The sequence below is a fragment of the Neoarius graeffei genome, chromosome 23 (genome assembly GCF_027579695.1).
Source record: "Neoarius graeffei isolate fNeoGra1 chromosome 23, fNeoGra1.pri, whole genome shotgun sequence".
Lineage (NCBI taxonomy): Eukaryota > Metazoa > Chordata > Actinopteri > Siluriformes > Ariidae > Neoarius > Neoarius graeffei.
Window position 1 is genome coordinate 4,424,748 of NC_083591.1, and position 21,025 is coordinate 4,445,772.

Consider the following 21,025-nt stretch of genomic DNA (forward strand, 5'->3'; position numbering starts at 1 on the left):
CAGCGCTCAGAGCCTTCCGCCCCTGTTCAGCAGGACACAACAATGACGTGATTGTGAAAAACACACACAGGCCTCCCCTTTCTCTCCTTCTCGCTCTCTCTCCGTCAGCCTGCAGCTCGAGCACACATTCTGCTGTACAAACACCGAGCACGGAAATAGCGCGAGCCCGAAACGAGCCGTCTGAACTGCAGTTCCATTTATAGACAAATGTGCACGTCGAGCTTTTTTACGAGACTCCAGTTTTCCACAGCTGGCCACTCAGACGCTACAAATCGAGTTAAGAGACGAGGAATGAGAATTGCAGCTTTACGCTACTTCTCTTTCCTGAGAGCTTTGTCACATCCAATAATCACTTGACTGCCAACGTCCAGCCTTCAAATATTACTCAAGTGCTGAGAACGTGTTTTCTGGTCGGTTAAGCAGCTCGAGTGCTGAAGAACGGACCTGATCAATCATCTGTATTGCTAAGATATAAAACTACTCTTGGGTTGGGGTTAGGTTAGATACGAGCCCAGTTTGTTACACACCACAGATTTGAACCAATCACACATGGAATGTAAATTACTCGAGGATAACGTGGCACCTGGTAACTTTTAACCACATCCTAAACCAGCTCGGAAAGAATCCTGTTTGTTATGGTAACGTGATATTTTCCTGCTGTCAAGTCAAGCACCATCTCAATCGTGAAGCATGGTGGTGGTAGCATCGTGTTGAACGCTATCCCTGGCCTCTTGGTTGCTCTTCAGACTGATCCCCGTCTTTACTCAGGCACGAGAGAGTTTTAGAAGATTCATTCAGAAGGTTTTATGATCATTTTTCATGAAGAAAATAAAAACTACCCCTTTGAGCTTGCGGGTTAATGGAAAACCCCCATGATGCTGAGAAGGGAAAATGTGTGTGAAAGACTAATGCAGGAACTTATATTTAGATCTCACACCATCAATCAGCAAAATAGACAACGAGCCATGGCTTTTATTAGCGGTGTGTGAGAGAGAGCATGAGACAGAGACTGAAAATTCTGCTTTTTAATAGAACCCATACATCATGATGTGTGTGTGTGTGTGTGTGTGTGTGTGTGTGTGTGTGTGTGTGTGTGAGAGACCTGAGGATGTTGGGATGCGAGAGTCTGTTCATAAGTTGCACTTCTCGCAGCATGTTGGCTCGGTTACTGCTCAGCTTGTTCATCTTCAGAGCCATCACCTGGTCTGAGGCTCTGTGACGCACCTACACACACACACACACACACACACACACAATATGTTCATGAGATTTACTTCTGCTGAAGTGGAACATCACAATCAGTTAGGAAATAAAACACTCCATGTCATGCTGTTGTAGGAAAATAATCCACAACAGGATGGCGTGATGAAGAGAAGTTACTTTTAAAATCACTAGATGTTGATTATTTCCCTACAACAGTAGCCTAGTAAACTAGACCCACCCGCCTAGCGGCCAAAAATATTTTTTGCCTAGCGAATGGGTCTAGCCTCGCACCATATAAACAAAAACACCCCGGGCATCAAATCGTGCCCGCCAATCACAACGCAAGGTTTTTGTTTGGATTCTTTGGGCGGGCTTTTGCAGGAGTGACGACAAAGCTGCGCGACGCTGGAGAAAGCGCAGCAGGAAAGATGGCTACGGCTAGTGAACAGCGCGCGTTTGACTCCGCTTTGGAATCAATTTTAGAAGCATTAGACTTGGAGTTTTGGTTGAAACGTGAGCAGGAAGAGGCTCTCCGCTCATTCCTTTTCAAGAAGGACGTTTTCGCTGTTTTGCCGACCGGCTATGGCAAAAGTCTGATCTACCAGCTGGCTCCGCTCGTAGCCAAAAGGATGGGGCTAGTTTGTACAGTACGAAGAATTAATAACCAGCTTTGAAACATTACTTTTTGATTGTTTCTTATTTTCCCGTTATTTTAAATTTAAGGGAAATTATTTCACCAAACACCACTAAATAAAAACTCTCAAAAACAGTTTAAGCAAACCCTTGAAAAACACTTCGAAAAGAATGTGTATGTGGTACAGACTCCAAACTTGTGGTCATTATCTCCAAACTTCTTAATATCTAGAACCTGTTTATTAATTAATACGCATTTTGAAAAATTATTTATTTCAAGGTCTCCCCCACTGCTTTCTGTCGCTCTGACTACGTCACAGTCACTGTTGCGCTGATTGGTCAGAGCGTTGGTCTATACGCACAGAGACAGTTTGAAAGACAGCGGTTTGTTCCTCCTACCCGCTTCGGAAATGTCTACGGATCGAGGCCAGACTAAATATTCACATTTAGTCTGCCTTGCCAGGCTACTACAACAGCACATCCTGTTATGCAAGCGCTTTATTCCTCTTACGCTACAGGATTTTTCCATTCAAATTTTTATTACGGAACAATTTATAATTATTTTTGTTGCTTGCTACTACGGAAACAATAACGCACAGAAACACGTGCATTAATATAAACATGTGACCTGTAGCTGCACTACGGTCAGAGCTGCCATTCTAGAAAACTAAAATCAACACCTTCCAACCAATCAGAATTGAGAATTCAGCTGCGCTGTGGCGGAAGAAATGAAATCGGTTGGAAAAGCTAACCACGTGCGGGAAGACGAGACACAAGACTCGTAACAAAAAAAGTATTATTTTCCTGGAAGTGACAAATGATAAAATTAAAACAAGAATATCAAACATTTCTAAATATACTATGCAAATAGTGTCCGACACCAAACGGACAGGTACAAAACGTCTTCAAAACACCAAGTGCGATTTCAAATGAAACGGGATATGAACAGCGAGTATGATGAATCATCATACACGGTCCATGAAACATCTCTCGGATCGTTAGATAACTTTAGCTCTCGACAGCAGACCTGCTTCTTTGCTTCCTCTCAACGTCTGCAGTTCTCTGACGGACTAAAATATGACGAGAGTGATAAACCACAGGAAGCTTCTGGAGAAGTGTGTGAAAAAAAAAAAAAATTACTTCAGTGCTGGCCAGAGCAAACTTCTTAAAGCTGAACTAGACGAGATAAACCATGTGAAGTGGGCGGGGGGGGACGAACTAAATAAAGAGATGTTAAACCAATCGGCTAATTAATGGAGTGCACCGATTACACAATGCTAGTTCAGAGAAACAAAAAGTGCACATGTGCTGGCGGGTGTTGGATTGTATGCATTTCATTTAAATATTAGACCATTACCACAACAGCCCGAGAGGAACTTGAGGCAGGAGCGCCATAAAGAAAACACACACACACTCACAATCATTACCTCCACCAAGAAGGCTATGTTTTAGCGCTGTTTGTTTGTCTGTCTGACTCGAAGCAAGACTGCGCAAAAACTACCAGCCTAATTTTCACGAAACTTGGTGGAAAGGTGCATCATGGGCCAAGGAAGAAACCATAAAATTTTGGTGTGGATACAAGTCACGATGTGGCTTGACCACTGATTTTTCACTTTCGCTAACGTTACAAGAAACGGTATTTGGCCTTGGTGAAGGTCAGTGCTGTCTGAGTGCCCTTCCAGTTGTACAAGTTATTAAAAATGTTTATTAGACCATATTAGCATTCTATTGGACATAACGAATATCAGGATGCTACGAGCAATCAGGTTACGCCTCCTAATGTTGGCATTGGAGTCTTCTAGGCTCACTCTTGCCCCTTTTCCACCAAAGCAGTTCCAGGGCTGGTTCGGGGCCAGTGCTTAGTTTGGAACCGGGTTTTCTGTTTCCACTGACAAAGAACTGGCTCTGGGGCCAGAAAAACCGGTTCCAGGCTAGCACCAACTCTCTGCTGGGCCAGAGGAAAGCACCGCTTACGTCAGCGGGGGGGCGGAGTTGTTAAGACCAACAACAATAACAAGACCGCGAAAGATCGCCATTTTTAAGCGACGAGAAGCAGCAGCTGTACAAACGCGAAGTCATCCATTATTATTATTGTTGTTGCTGCTGCTTCTTCCGTGTTGTTTTTGCTTCGATATTCGTGTCAAGGTTTATGCAAACGTAGCGACGTAACTGACGTATACAGCGACGTAACTGACGTGGCTTCCCTTAGCACCACGAGCTATGGAAAAGCAAACTGGTTCTCAGCTGGCTCGCAAGTTGAACGAGTTGTGAACCAGCACCAGCACTGAACCAGCCCTGGAACTGATTTGGTGGAAAAGGGGCAACAGTTCCAGATTATTTCTTTGGATCATACCACATCGCTGTTGAATTCTTGAATCTGACTGGTCAGAAGGTGTCAAGGACTCGGTACAGAGGACGCACCACAAACAGATTTAAAAAAAGGTCAACCCGTTTTATTAAATAAACCTTGTGAACAACGTACTCGTACAGTAATTTGCTGTAGGAATAGAACACGCCAGGATGTGGTGATGTAGGAAAATACGCAACTAAGTACTAACAGTAACTCAGATTCATCCCACCACCCTGGTGATTGTTTCCACGTCTTTTATATTAAATTTTTTCCCCGAACCTCACACATCTTCAATTTGGGTTTGGAAACTCCAACAAGCTCAGAATTTGACCAGCGTTAATGAAAATGTCTGGATCTGATGCTGGTTCTGAGGAGTCAGATGGCCATGTATAATCTCCTCATGCTGATCTACAGCCCACCTACAGAGCGAGCAGTCTGGTTGAAACACAAGCCCAGACAATCCCTCTTCCATATGCACCAGTCCAGACAACCTGCGACACAACCATTCTACCATGGGGACGAGCTCTGTGTTCGCATATGCTACAAAAACAATCCGTTATACGGACATGTTTAAAGTATCAGTCAGACTCGATTCATCACCTTCGGAATTTCTTAAAGTAAATTTAAAGTAAGTCAGGTCGATTTCCTAATACTGGTGCCTCAAACAGCTAAACCTTCTAACCATGAGGGATTTTCAAATATTTTTGCCATGGATATCCGCTCAAAACTTATCTACAGACGCCATCTGTAAGTCTCCTGTGCAACCTTTATACCTGCGTATCCACTTGCCTTCTAACCGTGGACATCCATTCAAATATGTTATGAAACCATTCAACCACGGATATTGGTTTCATAGCTCATTTGCAAAACCCTGCTATCTGTTAGGATCTGTAATCAAACCACTGTTCCACAGTGCTTATCGGTCTGGATCCAAGATGAAACCATTCCATCATGGCCATCTGATCAGCTTTCAAGCTTTGCACCATATAACAAGAATGAATGCAATCCATTTCCCGTTGTTTTCTCTTTGTTTATTAAAAGGTGAAGTCACTTGTTTCTAGATTCATAAACGGCATACCAGAAGGTCACCTGGTCAACAATAGGAAACCCTGAGGAGATATGCCATCGTTATGGACGCAGATAAGCAGCTGAGACTGGGGAATCCAACAATGTTAGCCATGGGTCAGTTTGACTAAAATCGGTTCTTCACATGCAGTGGAGATTCATGGGGTTGACTGCGTCTCTGCAACATACGACACGTTGGAGAACCCATCTCGGTCATACATTCTGATTATTTTAAATGGTCTTCAACTCTGATACACATCTCGGTCAGGCTTACATCATCCCTCGCCCAGTGAAGCACAAACAGTGGCGTCTACTTCCAAGAAACACCACCATCCCAACGGTTGCTGGTTCATTTACAGTGACAGAAGGTTTGATCTCCACAGTGGGCTTGATGTGAGCAGACGAGCAGCTCTGCGTGCCCAGAACTCCCCATCGAAAGTAAAGACGACGCTTGCATGGTATTGCATCAGAGCAATGCATGCAAACTATTGAAATACAGACCTCATAAGGGTAGATTCTTCTGATGACACAACACGAAGAAATTCTTGTCTAAGACCAAGGGTTCTTAACTCTTCTAAACTCCTTTGATAAAAGTTCAACAAACATATCTGATGTTAAAGAAAATGTCAGCTGAACAAAAACCACACTTGTTTTAATCTGGTTGTACAGAGCTTCAGGAGTACAAGTTCCTGTGCAAGTTGTTACTCCAGAAACAACAACAATGACGATGTATAGATGGATACCTGTGCAGGGTGGAAAATAAGGAATTTTAAGCAGACTGTCACCGGACAGACAAGTCTGAAATGTTGTCGGTCCGTCCAAATTTCAGTCTGTCTGAACGATGGGCCAAAGACCCGGAACAATGCAGTCGGGGGTCCGGGGCCCGCCTTAGGGCCCTGGAAGCTGAAGGGCTTTAGATGCCTGGAGATGGCTTTTCAGCCATTTCCAGGCACATTTCTGTGATCTTCAAAGGCCAAATTACACTAGACATTAGTTGCTAATTGCTACAAATTTAACATAATTTACAAGAAAATATCAGGAGATTCAAGAAAAACATGCTTAGAAAGTTCTACCCAAGAAAACGGTAGCACACACAGGTCAGTTCCATGTCGGGGGGTGAGTATGGAGGGAGCCAAGGATGTTCCAGTTGGTTACAACTTACTGGTTCTCATATATCGGTACTATAACAATACTCATGAAGCATTAAAGTGCATATTCTGGACCAATGTTGTTGTTTTTATATATATATATATATATATATATATATATATATATATATATATATATATATACACACTGGAGATCAAAATTAGAGAACAACTTATAAAAACTTGAATAATTTTGAAATAATACCATCTTCACTGCTCAACAGTTTAAGGACATTTTGTTGTGTCTATACCATGCTACAACAACACTTTTTCACAAAATGGATAACGCATTTCAACAAAAAACCTGCATTTTGCAAAAAATGCACTGATCAAAATTAGAGAACACTTTCAGGTGCCTCCCACTTAATGGTGCTAATCTAGCATATGGTGCTAATTTCCTTGATTATCAGTCAACCCCTATTTAAGTGGCATTCTAACTGCCAGTTTCATTGACTTTGCAAGATGGTGGGTCGTTCTAAAGTGACTGAAAGCCTCCGGCAGCAGGTTGTCCAGATGAAAACCAAAGGGATGACCCTATCAGCCATAGCAAGACAAGTTGATCGTTCCAAATCTGTGATTTCAAGAATATTGAATCTTTACAAAACTACAAACTCATTCAAGTCGCCCAAGAAGGCTGGTCGTCCACGGAAGACAAATGCAAGAGAGGACAGGTCACTGCGAAGGATGTCAATGGGTAATCGTTTCCATACTGCAGGTGGAATTGCTCGCCAGTTCAGTGCTGAACATGGTAAGGATCTGTCTCGCCATACAGTGGCTCGCTGTTTAAGAGCATTTGGACTGAAGGCCCACACTGCAGTGACCAAACCTCTCATTAGCAAAAAAAATCAAAAAGCTAGACTGAGCTTTGCTGAGGAGCATGTTGTGTGGACAGAGGAGAACTGGTCCAGGGTTCACTTCAGTGATGAAAGCAAATTTAATTTATTTGGGTCTGATGGGAAGCATTATGTTCGGCGACACATTGGAGAAAGACTAAACCCAAAGTGTGTAAAGAAGTCAGTGAAAGGTGGAGGAGGAAGTGTCATGGTTTGGGGCATGTTTTCTGCTGCGGGAGTTGGGCCTCTTGTACAGCTACATGGCCGAGTGAATGCAAATGTGTATCAGAACCTTCTTCAACAGCACATGGTTCCTTACTTGCGTTCATCGCCCAATCAGCCTGCAGTCTTTATGCAGGACAATGCTCCATGTCACACAGCAAAACGGGTAAAGAATTTCCTTGAAGGTGAAAACATTGAATTAATGGCATGGCCTGCCCAGAGTCCTGATCTCAACCCAATAGAGAACCTCTGGAAAATCCTTGGTGAAAAAGTTATGGTCAAGAAACCCTCTACAATCACCGAACTGTGGAGGAGGCTGGAAGAAGAATGGACCAAAATCACACCAGAGCAGTGTGAGAGACTAGTGCTATCCTGTGGCCGCAGATGTGCTGAAGTCATTCACAGCAGAGGCCTGTACACTTCTTACTAATTGCTGACTGTTGTAACCTTCAGATTTTTGTTCCAGATTGTTGTTCTCTAATTTTGATCAGTGTGTTCTCTAATTTTGATCAGTGCGTTTTCTGAAAAATATTTTTTTTTGTGAAATGCCTTTAGTCATTTTGCGAAAAAAATGTTGTTGAACCATGATATGGACACAATAAAATGTCATTTAACTGTTGAGCAGTGAAGATGGTATTATTTCAAAATTATTCAAGTTTTTATAAGTTGTTCTCTAATTTTGATCTCCAGTGCAGTATATATGAAAAGTATGTCCCTTTACACACTCATCCAGAAGGGTAATTTTGCACAAGGCCATCTGTCTACAACAGAAAAAAATAAAATAAAGCGCGTCTGGAAAAATCCCAAGCGAATCTGGAGCCAGATTCGTGACGTCACCTGCGGAAGCGCCAGCAGGCTGCGCGAGCTTTGCACGGTTTCAGTGCACAGCCTGTGTAGACCAAGCGCTCCCGTTTCTCTCTCATTGTCCGGTCTTTTGGGAAACGATGAGTACTAATCCCATCAAGATTGGTGTTGCTACACCCTCCTACGATACATCTGTTAACCATTTTAATAATTACTCGATAACGTTGAAGAAATTTGCAGAAAACCACCAGGTCGTTTTGTCATAAACAAACCAGCGCTGATGTAGGATTCAGAGGGAGGCGTCCCGCACGCGACGTCACGAAAATCAATGCTTCCCGGGAAATCCAAATGCCAAGTTTTTTCAGAGGCGGACCAATTCGCCTCAAATGGCTTGATTTCAGCTGGATTTTTCTGGTATTGCGCAAGGTAAAACAATTGCACAAAATGTGACAGATATTTGACCAAAGTTTAATATAAAATAGGAGAATTACATTGATCTTGCTCCTGAATTTACCCGTAATATGCACTAAGTCTATAAGAAATTTAGTAATTAACCTTCATCCTACCAAGTGGGGTCCATCTGGACCCCGCACCTATATGTTTGTTTGCCATTTTAAAAATATGTGACATACTGCCTCACCGTTTTATGAATTTGTCGGAATTTATGTCTTAATTAAAACACTAAAGCACCGGAAGATCAGCTTTTTGCATTGTGAAGGTATAATTAATTTGTTACTGGGGTCCAACCGGACCCCAGAGTAAAGTTTATCTGTCTTTCATTTTATAATTGAATAGCACACTGAAAGTTAACTTCTTTTATGTTCCATAATGAAACTACCAAGGCATTCCTTCTTGGGGTCCGTGTGGACCCCACTGCTGCAATAAGCACAGGCTGCAAAACAAAAGCCCTAAATTATTTTACAATTACTTTTTTGTTTTAAATTCTGTAAGAAAAGACCTAAGTTGTAATCCAGAATGTTTTACAGCTGCATGAGCTGCAAAAATCATGTATATAATGCCAATTTTTTTTGTGGCGCTACAATTTGCTACATGTATGCTAGTTATTGCAATATTATTGCAATGTTATTGCATTTATAATACATCATTGATATTCAGCCATAGTGGATTTTGTTCTTCAATAAAGTTATGTCTGTTTGCTGCATTGAATTGGTTCTTACTGCATTGATTTCAAGGCATTCCCTCCTGGGGTCCATACGGACCCCGCCTGGTAGTTTGTGGATGTAAAATTGGCTGGTAGGATGAAGGTTAAGTGTGTTCTTTATGCCTTGGGCCCTTTAGTGTATTGCTGTTATTAATACAAGATGTTCTGAACAAAACTTATCTGGTGATTTTGTCTTTATAAGCTTTAATTTTAAAGAAAAGTACTGGGGTCCAAATGGACCCCACATGGTAAGATTAAGGTGTAAAATAGCATGGTAGGATGAGGGTTAACAAAACAACTATTCTTACATCCTGGAGTTAAAATTCTGAGTCTGAGATTCCGAGTAACTTCATAACAAAATGACTGAAAACTAGACACGGGCATATCATTTGGCATTCAGACTAAAACCTGCTGAACTAGAACTTAGAAAAAAGAAGAAAATAAAAACGCTATTAAAATATAAATCTACATCTTACAAAGCATATAAAATAAAATAAGTAAATAAAAATAAAAAGCACATAACCACTGACCGTCAGTTTGGCACTTAACCTAATACTGTACTGCAAAGTTTCCTGTAAACTGAACTCTTAATCAACTGACTGGATCAAATCAGATACTGTCAACCCTAAAGCACTTAGTTCAACCGCACCATGCAATAAAAACAAAACAAAACAAAAAAAAAGAGTGAATACGGACTGTATTATTATTATTGTCTTATTTGGTGTGCCGCTCGGGGAGAAGGACGTGCCTGTAAATTTTGGCGGGGCTACGATCTTTGGTGGCAGAGTTATAAATTTTTAAATCCCCACGCGCACAAGCTGTTGAAGCCAGGGCTCGTGGTAAAATTCTCAGTGTTCTGCGCTCGCTCCTGATGTCGGATCAGGGCGAGCCTGGACTGGCTTGAAAGGGCTCGGGAAGACAGAGGCGCTTGTAAATTTTGGTGGGGCTAGGACCATCGGTGGCAGAGTTATGAGTTTTTAAAGTCAGGCTCGCGGAGGCCCCTGTTTCACAGGTCGTGTTACGACAATGTGTTCACCCAGTGCAACGTTTGGAAGAAAATTAGAAGTAGATTACACCCATATCTTTACAATTTCTTCATGGGCCGTCCGGTTTGATGCTTTTGAAATACAGATGGACAAATGCAAAAATTAATCGGTCAACATCTGCTGGTCTGGCCTTATTTCCCACACTTGCAGCCAGAACTACTGTTTAATCTGCTGTCAGAGAAAATTCATCAAATCAACATAATCTGACCAATCAGAATCGAGAATGCGACAGTTCACAGGTTAACAGATAACTAGAATAAAGGCGCATCGTTTCGCTGCAGGTGTACCTCAGGGATCAGTTCAAGGTCCACTGCAGTTATAAAACTGGACTTTTAAGAAGCACCCGAGGCATTTATAGGCCTCAGCTTTCGATTAACTTGCCTAGCAGGATAAATAAAACAAACCGGTTACCTTATAGACCTCTGAGAAGAAGCCAGAGCCGATCCGTTCGCATATGAAGTCATCAAGGCGCGTCAGGCAGGAGAAGGCACTGATGAGGGCACGGTAGGAAGAAGGACACACCCTGTCCAGTTGGGCGGGGCCCGTCTCTGCCTCGAACACGCCTCCGTCCAGGTCCTCCAGTCGATCGGGCCGCCTGGGGAACCCAGCAATGGAGTTGCGTTTGCTCCTCTCCATTGCTATTGCTGCACGGCTAATGTGACGGATGAGTCTTTAATCAGGCTTTCACATTTTCTAGGGTGGGACTGTTCTCCGCAGACCTGTTAAATCAGAAGAGACAGAAATCTACGTCATCTAGACATCCGTTACCTATACCGCTTGTCCATTAGGGGTGCTGGAGCTAATCCAAGCTGACTCAGGGTGAGAGGCAGGGTGTTAGACATGCTCCGAGTAACTCTCTCTTCATCTGTTTGCATTCTTCTTGAAATGTGATGTGAAAGCCATCAAAGCTTGTTTAATTATTACACAGGAAATCATGTGGAGAGAAAAAAAACAGCTTAAATAATGAAAATATGGGTCTGTCTTTATTTCCCCCTCACAATTTAATCCGTTCACACGGTTTTTTTTTTAAATATAATACTGTATAATCCAAATTATGTAAAAATCTTTAATACATTTGTAAAGAACATTAACATTTCCTTCAACTGTAAGAAGGATTGTTTCTCAATAATGCAGGGATGAACTATGAGGTAACAGGCTGATTTTGTTGAAAACAAACCAAGGCACAAAGGGCTCATTTTGTGGACCTGAGAATTTAAACTTTGCTCACTCAATGTTTACAGATTGATTACAGCCATCTTGAGTTGGACGTGTTTGCCTGGACATAGTGCTCTTTTAAAACAGGAACGTCTATACACAGCATTACGGGCACATAAATATTTACTTTGACCCATGCTTGAGACTCTTCTATCATTGGGATAATAATTTATTTGTCACGCACCACTAATGCCAAAAGGTGGCTTGACTCATACTATGAATACCTTCTCACATTTTCCACAATACTGATTAACAAAAAGAAAGTACAACGTTTATATCACATTACATCACGTCTTGCTTCAGCAGTGTAAAGCACGTAATGTTAGAGGCGAAATGCGCAACTGCAGCGGACCTCGACTCGATCCCTGAGGAACGGCTGCAGTTTTCAGGTTCGATGCGGATATCGGTCTCGAGCACTGAGAATAAACGCCTACAAATGACGAGAGGATCGGACACAACCCTACTCGATCCAAGCTAAATAGTGTAGCTAGCGAACGCACTTCTGTGACATCCCTGATTGATTAAAAATGAGTATGTTACTCGTTTCTGTATCAGTTTCAATAAGATATGTTTTTTAAAAAAAAAATTATACATCCTACTGTTCACAATTTAATCTCAGGTAGGGGCGAGCGATATAGAACATTCTGACAAAAATAAAATAAAAATACATACAACAATATAAATGTGTTGCATTGTGCAATTAATTGCTAAAAATGAAACGGATTTTTTTTTAATAAATTCATGTTTTCTCAGATAATGCAGGAGACTTTTTATATATATATATATATATATATATATATATATATATATATATATATATATATAAAAAGTCTCCTGCATTATCTGAGAAAACATGAATCATGACATAATTCATCACAATAGTGACTTTGTGCTATCATTTTTTTCCCAGCCCTATTCTAAAATTTCATGTTTGCAGATTTAAAAAAAAAAAAGAAAAGAAAAAAAAGGTTAGACTGAGTACGCAGTTTCCGCTAAACCTTTAAAATCCCATTTTCTCAGTGACTAGCATCTCAAACTGCATTTAAAGAAACGTTCCTGCCTCTGCTTTCTTCACGTACAAAATAATGACCCTACATTCCCCCAAAAAACAAGCACTTTCATTTCCCCTCATTCATCTAATAAACCGCGTGGACGGATAAACTGCAGCTCTGTAACGTTTGATTTCTAAAAGAAAAAGGAGAGGGGAAAAAAAGGACATAATGTACAGCTTTGCCAGAACCTAAACACTATCTTCTCTCTGAGGGAGTTGTGCACCGCACCCCAGTTGAGGCTCAAAAACGTTAAAGTGGCCAACATTCCTCCAGCTGTTCCTTAAACCGATCGCTGGAGTGCATGTGACGTGGATTCTCTCGTATTCCGCGCAGACGGGGGAGCAGAACCGAGCGTCGACGGAGCAGCTGGAACAACACACTAAAGTCTATATTTAAATCAGGCATCTCAGTCCTATTTCTCACCAGCTTTCCTGCCAGAGTGAGCACGGGTTCAGTTCTCCACTTAGGGTTTTTAAGAACTGGCCTACGTTTCTACGAATTACGCAATTAGAACAGCAGGGTCAACCTGACTTAAAATCAAACTCCTTCTGAGCTCAGAATTAAAAGCTGAAAAGTGCAGGTGTCCCTCAGGGCCTGACTCAAGGTCCAGTGTTGCTGTTAAACAGCACCATTAAGAATGCTTTCACACATACAGTGTTTAAGTTCTTGTACAGGTCTTTAGACAGCAAGAACAGACACTTTAATGCGAACTGATTCAATTCAGAAAGTCAAAGCTGTAGCGCTGTAGAAACACAACATGTTTACGTGATTAATGAATCGTTTATTTAGCCCCGGCTCGGTTTTGTTCTTCATGCCTGGAGGATTTTATGTCTGTACTTGGTAACGGTTTGTAAGTGAATAGCAAATGAACCAAAATAAATTGTTTTTCGCTCTGATTCAGATTCGACAAACGGACTAACAGGTGTCAAAGTGCCTTAAAAATTCCGCACAATAAAATTCCAAAGAAAAAAAATGTTACAACCATCATTCCTGCTTAGCATTACGCTTATGAAAACGTATTAAATGTAATGCATTAGAAAGCATAGTTAAATATTCTTATTTTTTTCCACAGTCCAGTTTCCATCAAATCCTGCGCTCTGATTGGCTGGCGAGCAGGTCCGTAGCCTACTGTACGGACCCCAGTTACGGACCTCTGGCGACGTTCACAACAACAAACATAGTAGCAATTTTTGTCAACATTTATCTAAGATTTATTTAGAAGATTTTTATAAAAAATCTTATAAATTTTTGCCAGCATTTCTCAGGAGAATAGCATTAATTTTACAGCATGGATAGCGATAACGACAGTGTTCACAGCGAAAGCGAGTTTTACTACCCTGAGGAAGAAGAAATAAAAGAAAACATTTCAGGAGAAAGCTAAAAACCTGTAACTGTTGCTAACGCCGAGCAAAAACATGGCTGAATCCTGAATGACTCCTATTTGTATAAATAGGGGACTACATAGGCAGCAAAATGTAGTGTTTTTCCTGCCATGGAAGTGCACTTGTATACCGAGGAGGAAGCCATTTGCATTACAGCCGTGAATGAGGATTCAAAATGGTGGCTCGGCTCGGTTTTCCCTTTCGGGCACTCTCATTTTCTGTTAGAATTTGGTAAAGAAAAAAATAAATAATATTATTTACCAGCTTAAGGTCGGTCCATATGGTGAAATACCGTGACCTCGGTCACCGTATTTCATGATACGGACCTCCCAGCTAGTAAATAACATTATATATAGTAGCAAATGTTAGCTTAGTATTTCTCTCACAGTTCACTCGCTTGTTCATCTTCCTTAACGTTTCCCCAGTCCCAAAAAATACTCAGTAAAAGCTGGATGGTTTATGAGGAATGATAACTAACAGAAACTTTGAATTCTTATCACACAGCAACAAAAGTCTCTGGACATCATCACTGTGTCCTCGGATTCAAACCCCGTCTTTACAAAAACAACATTTTGGCTCATGAACATTTTAATGAACTTGTGCATGTCCACTGCATGCTTTATGAATGTTCAAGGGCTTCGTTTATCACAACTGCTTCACCGATTGTTATTTTGTGATGGCTATTTCTTACCGGGCAACATATTCACAATTTCGCTGGAGAGAGTGAAATATTCTCACAGAGTCAATTCACTGATCCGAATCAGTCTGTATCAACTGACTCATTCAAAACAAAAAAGTGTTTTATTAAAACATTTTATTAATAATTATTAATTTTACTAATAACAGTAACACAGTTTCAGCATCAAGAAACACATTCGTGTTTGTTCACCCACTTCTTCACATCCAGGGTTCAGCAACTGGCCGCCAATCAAACCACAGACAACGTCCCCTGAACATCAGTAAAAGTTTCAAAATCGTTCTGTGACATTCTCAGATGCTTGCAGAGGGCTACAGGTGTTTTTCTGGACTGAGCTGAACAATAGCATACCAGACATTCCCCAGATCTGAACTGAGATGTCGCATAAGTTTCGGGTCACTTTGGAAATTGAACCAGCTGCTTGTGCAAACATGTGAAACACATCAGATATTTTTATTCTGACTGCTTCCACTTCAAAAGTCACAGAATCATCATTTATAAGATAAAGAAGTGTGTGTGTTACATGCAGGGAGCCCGTGATGAATCGCTCGCTGCAGGCTGAAGCGCACAAGAACACAATGGCTGCTACACCACAAGCGCTAACAGGAACAGGCAAAAGAAAATGACAATCAGAACGAGTTCGCACATTGGGAGTGTGGAGGACTGAAAAGCATCTCGACTGGATCATCACTCGAGGTGTTAAATCAACATCTACAGTGATAAATTAACTCTGTTCATTTGCATCTAGCTGGACTTCCACAACCCAACTCAACACTGAAGAAGTGAACCAACCAAACCCTCAAAAGGGCCACCATACACTCGTGAGTTGGTCCAAAGATATAAAAGCTAAATTTAACAACGTAATGAGCAAACACCACATCACGGGCTAATTCATCACTGTAAACACCATCCTAACACTCTCACGGCTGGCTTAACAATGTAAAGGGTTTCAACCCGAAACCCTGATGCAGAGCTGTAACATTTCTTCAATTAACACCTTAAGGGTGGACTAACACAAATAGAGAGCTTATCGACATTCTAAAGTACACTCCACATGCCGAGGGCCAACTCAACACTCTTCAGGGACAACCTAATACTATAACAGCTGATCAAACAGGATACAGGCCGGCCCGGGCCTGCCAGTGTCGACTCAACCCGCAGACGGGCCGGCTCGGGCCTGCAAAGTTTTAAAAGCAGGCAGTAAAGTTCCAACTCAACCCACAAAGAACCAAACCAACCCTTAAAAGGGTTAACCTGAAACTCATCTACCACAAAATCATCATCATCATCATCACTCAACAATCTACAAGCTGATAAAAAGGCCAACTCAACTCTCCAAAAGCACCAACTCAGCATTGGGACACACAAAAGGTCAATTCAACCCACAAAAAGCCAAAATCAACACCATAAAACAACAAAGCTGATACCAGGGCCAACTCAACCCTCTGAAATCCAATTAAACCCCAAAACAACCAACTCAACTAAATCAAACAGCATGAGACCAACTCAAATTATCGTACGGCCTGAATTGACTCTCTGGAAGTCAAGTCAATGTCTCATCTCATCTCATTATCTGTAGCCGCTTTATCCTGTTCTACAGGGTCGCAGGCAAGCTGGAGCCTATCCCAGCTGACTACGGGTGAAAGGCGGGGTACACCCTGGACAAGTCGCCAGGTCATCACAGGGCTGACACATAGACACAGACAACCATTCACACTCACATTCACACCTACGCTCAATTTAGAGTCACCAGTTAACCTAACCTGCATGTCTTTGGACTGTGGGGGAAACCGGAGCACCCGGAGGAAACCCACGCGGACACGGGGAGAACATGCAAACTCCGCACAGAAAGGCCCTCGCCGGCCACAGGGCTCGAACCCAGGACCTTCTTGCTGTGAGGCGACAGCGCTAACCACTACACCACCGTGCCACCCTCAAGTCAGTGTACGATGGACCAACTCAACACTATCAATTCCCAACACAGAGGCATGGGGGGGGGGTGAATAAACCGAACCAAATCTCTACATGTCACTCAAACTACTCAGGGGCGGAGTCAATTCTGGATCCAACATTATCAATGACAGCAATTGGTAAACTATATTACAAACAGCTAAACATTTGTGTGTTTCACTTTTATGTGATGTTTGATGAGGTGATTAAAAATGCCACTGAGCAGAAGCTGACATCAGTGCTCTGTTCATGCATGCAAAGTGCATAACAAGTGCACAGGTTTGCACATTAACAACCAGAGGCATGCAACAAGTGAAGGATGTTTAGGATGTTCAGTAGCTTCATAGACAGACAGACAGACAGACAGACATCTTGCACGCGCATGTAAAAGGTGTTGTGTTTAAATAAACCTGATATTTCTCTGAGGGTTTTTTCCCCCCCCGTGTTCTGCTTACACACAGCTCTTCCTCTTACCTGGTGATCTGTGTTTTAGTTGTATTCGAACCAAACCCCTCCTTTAATCCCATTGCACTTCAGGGAACGACATGATCAACGCGTTTCCTCCAAAAATCCATAAACAGCTAAATGTTCAAGTAGTTTTAGAGGAGCCAGAAAGTTTTCAAGCGCTCATCCTGGACATCTGAACTAAAAGAAAAAAAAATCAAAGAAGCAAATCTTTTCAAGTTGCAAGAGACGCTGAGAGACGAATCCTGTTACTGTCTACAATAAATAAACACTGAGAAGAGAGCAACCCTTTAAATGGAAAAGCAAGAAAGTAAACAACGCGCGCGCGACGTGTCTTTTCCCAGACCTTTCCTTCCGTTTCTAATCACATCCTCTTTTCATTCTTAAATATAAGCTGATATTTTTTCAAAACACCGTTAAACTCGTGTGAAAAAAAATCCACCGTCAAAACCGTTTTGTCGAGTTAATCTGCGTCAAAACACAGCAGCGAAGTCCTGTATATTCCAGACTTCAACCACTCCGTGAGCTGTATCCCGAATAGCCCTAAATCTCTACCAGAGTGCACTATGTGTGCTGTCCAAGGCTTTATTTCATACCCTCAGTAGTTTCCGAATACGCGAAGTCAACTTGTATTTGATAATAAACCAGCCTCTCCGCCCTCCACATAGGCTCCCGTTTTCGTGAAGTCGAGATTGACAATTAAAACAGCCAATCAGAGCTAAGAAAGCGTTTTGATTGACGTGTCCTTCACCCTATAAACAGAAGGACGTGCGCCTGCTTGCACCAATCAAACGTTTCCTTCCAAGATGTCTGACCAATGAAATTTCCACATATATGTCTATATAGATATTTACCTGAACGTTAGCAAACAACTCACATAACTAGCATATCGAGCAATATCTTTAAAAAAACTTATTTTAGGTGTCAAAACCTTACCTCAGGAGACATTTTGTTCGATATAGTCATTCTTATACACGTTTTCTAACGTATGCCGTGTGGAAATAAGAACAACCTGAGTGGAAATGTTCATAACTGGCTTGTTATTAGCTTTCAAAAAATGTCAGGAAATAAAAAAAAGCTTATGTTTAAAATCATCTTTTTAAATAATTTTTTTGACCGACTAAATTTACTACATGAAGGCCAAGTCTCAAAAATCTCTCTGCTCCCTATAGAACTGCACTATGGCGTCTACGCCCTACGTAGTGCACTAAGAAGCCATTTTGGATTCAGCCAGTTGCGAAATGTAAACCAGAGGCCGTAATCAATACCAGATCTCACTTACGAGTCAGAAAGTGCTCGAAAATCTTGTTTGGGTTCATATAATTTAAATTTAGGTATAATATCGATTTCTGTCGACTTGAAACGGATAATAAATGTGTCTCAGTCCTGGCTGACAGCTCTGGAGCCCATGGCAACACCAAGCGGTGAAGAGTGAACGTTTGTTATGAGCGCCATCTATCGGTGAAAAACAGCATTTCACCGAACTCCAGAAATGTGTGAAGAAGAAAAAAAAAAAAAACTCTCTCTCTCTCTCTCTCTCTCTCTCTCTTTCTCTCCTACGGAAGAGCGATAGTTCCACTAAGAAATACATTTTTTTTTTATTTCTGAGAAAAAAACCTCAGAATTTTCGAGATTAAAGTCAGAAATTTCGAAAAAAAAGTCAAAAATTTTGAGAAACAATCTCAAAACTTTTGAGAAAAAAGTCAAAAATTTCGAGAAAAAATTCGAAATTTTTGAAAAAAAAAAGTCGAAATTTTCGCGGAAAAAAAAGTCGAAAATTTTGAGAAAAAAGTAGAAATTTTCAAGAAAAAAGTCAAAATTTTCGTTAAAAGTTTTGAGAAAATAAACTCAAAATTTTCGAGAAAAAAGTCACAAATTTAGGCTACCAGGAAGTACCAGGTCGTTCAGAGCTGACAGAGACTTAGACCCCGTCCATACGTAGCCGGGTATCTGCTAAATCAAAGATATTTTTCTACGTTTTGGCCTGTCATCCACATGAAAACACATCAAAAACGAATATTTAAAAAAACTCCGGGCAAAGGGAAGATTTTTGAAAACTCCGTGTATGCCTTTTCGTGTAGACAGAGATAACCGGAGTTTTGCGTTTTAGAACGTCACAATCTGCACCAAAAAAATGACGACAAATCTGCCCTGACGTCAAACGTGCGACCTTTGTTTACTGCAGAAGCCAGATTAAGCATGGACAAAGAGTAATGGATCGGAGTAGTGCCTTGAAAGCGTTAATTATTGTGCAGGTGCTATTCTGATGTGATTAGGGGGTAGGATTTGGGGAAATAATGCCATCTACAGGTTTGGGGAAATAATGCCATCTACAGGTTTGGAATGCTTATGAATGTGATTGAAAACGCAGATGTTCGGTTATGTGTGGAAGGGATTTTTTTCGAAGACGAGGTGGTGTGGATAAAACATTTTTATAAACGGAGGGGGGGAAAATGTTCGGTTTTAAAAATACCCGGCTACGTGTGTACATGGCCTTAGTCTGCTACTACTGTGTTTAGTGCTGCTGAAATGGACGACTTAATCAAATGTTATTTCGGGATTGGGTTTAATAACAAAGAGATCGTTGCAATCTTGGCACAGAATCACATGTAATTCGTTTCTACTTAATCTTTGCTTGTTATGTAGTGGTTCTGTGTTAGTCTCTAGCAAACAGAAAGCCGCTGCCTAGAAGTATTTGAATCTACGTGAATCACATCACCAACCGACTTCCTGTACCCCGGTTGTCACAACTCTGAATTCCATGGCTCTGGTCTCAGCCATTCATGTCTACCGGCCGCGAGTGAGTGTCACTTCCGTATGGAAGCCCGCCTTCTACAGATTTCTGACTTTTTATTTCTCGAAAATTTTGACTTTTGTCTTGAAAGTTCTGACTTTTTTTTTCTCAAAAATTTCGACTTTTTTCTTGAAACTTTTGACTTTTTTCCTCGAAAATTTTGACTTTAATCTCAAAAATTCTGAGTTTTTTTTCTCAGAAGTTTCCAAATAAAATATAAAACCCTGGCCCTATTGCTCTGCCATACCTCTCTCTCTCAGCCTTAATGAACTATTCATCTGTTCATCCTAGTCTTAAAAATAAACTAGAAATTATTAGCATATTACAAAAATGTTTTGTTGATAGTCATACTGTTTTTTTATCTGAAATGAGAGAATAGTTTACAACATACAACAACAACAGCACTCCTCCTCCTCCTCCTCCTCCTCCTAATACAAAAATAACATATATGGAATAAATACATACAGAAAAAAATCACATCATACAAAACAAGTCAATAAGTAAACAAACAAACAAATAAATATTTTGAGACCAAACTCTCAATGGCTATACATATTTCTTTTCTTCAAATGTATCCTAAAGTTCACAAAACTAACTAAAACAATGCATTTTATATGAATACAGTAGACATGATGATAAATAAATACATTTCAAAGTCTGTTACATGTTTAAAAAAGTATTTACAGCACACAAAACCATCTACATATATTTTATGTTACATATCACAAAAAACTCAAACGGAAATAAATATGCAAAAGAAACCCCATAAATTAATAAAGTGCATGCGCGTGCACACACACACACACACACACACACACACACACACACACACACACACACACACACACACACACACACAGAAATCATTAATGAAGGACTATTATGATGATTATCTGTTAAACATTAGTTCACAGTGACAAAGCAATTATTAAAGATGAATAAACAATAAACAAATGAATATCTGTAGAAGTTATAAATGGAGAGGAAAAGGGGGCTGAACACAG

At 40.9% G+C, this 21,025-nt stretch overlaps 1 protein-coding gene across 1 annotated transcript in view; it reads right to left on the reverse strand.

Moving 5' to 3' along the window:
* The window catches only part of tesk2 (testis associated actin remodelling kinase 2), a 45,778-nt gene extending 27,959 nt beyond the window's left edge, over positions 1 to 17,819 (reverse strand). The window contains exons 1-3 of the mRNA XM_060905632.1: positions 17,237 to 17,819; positions 10,878 to 11,185; positions 1,103 to 1,224 (exon numbers count right to left, since the gene is read on the reverse strand). Of these exons, the coding sequence (XP_060761615.1) occupies positions 1,103 to 1,224; positions 10,878 to 11,102 (347 nt within the window). The 5' untranslated portion in view covers positions 11,103 to 11,185; positions 17,237 to 17,819. The remainder of the gene's footprint in view (positions 1 to 1,102; positions 1,225 to 10,877; positions 11,186 to 17,236) is intronic.
* Positions 17,820 to 21,025: the final 3,206 nt, after the last annotated feature.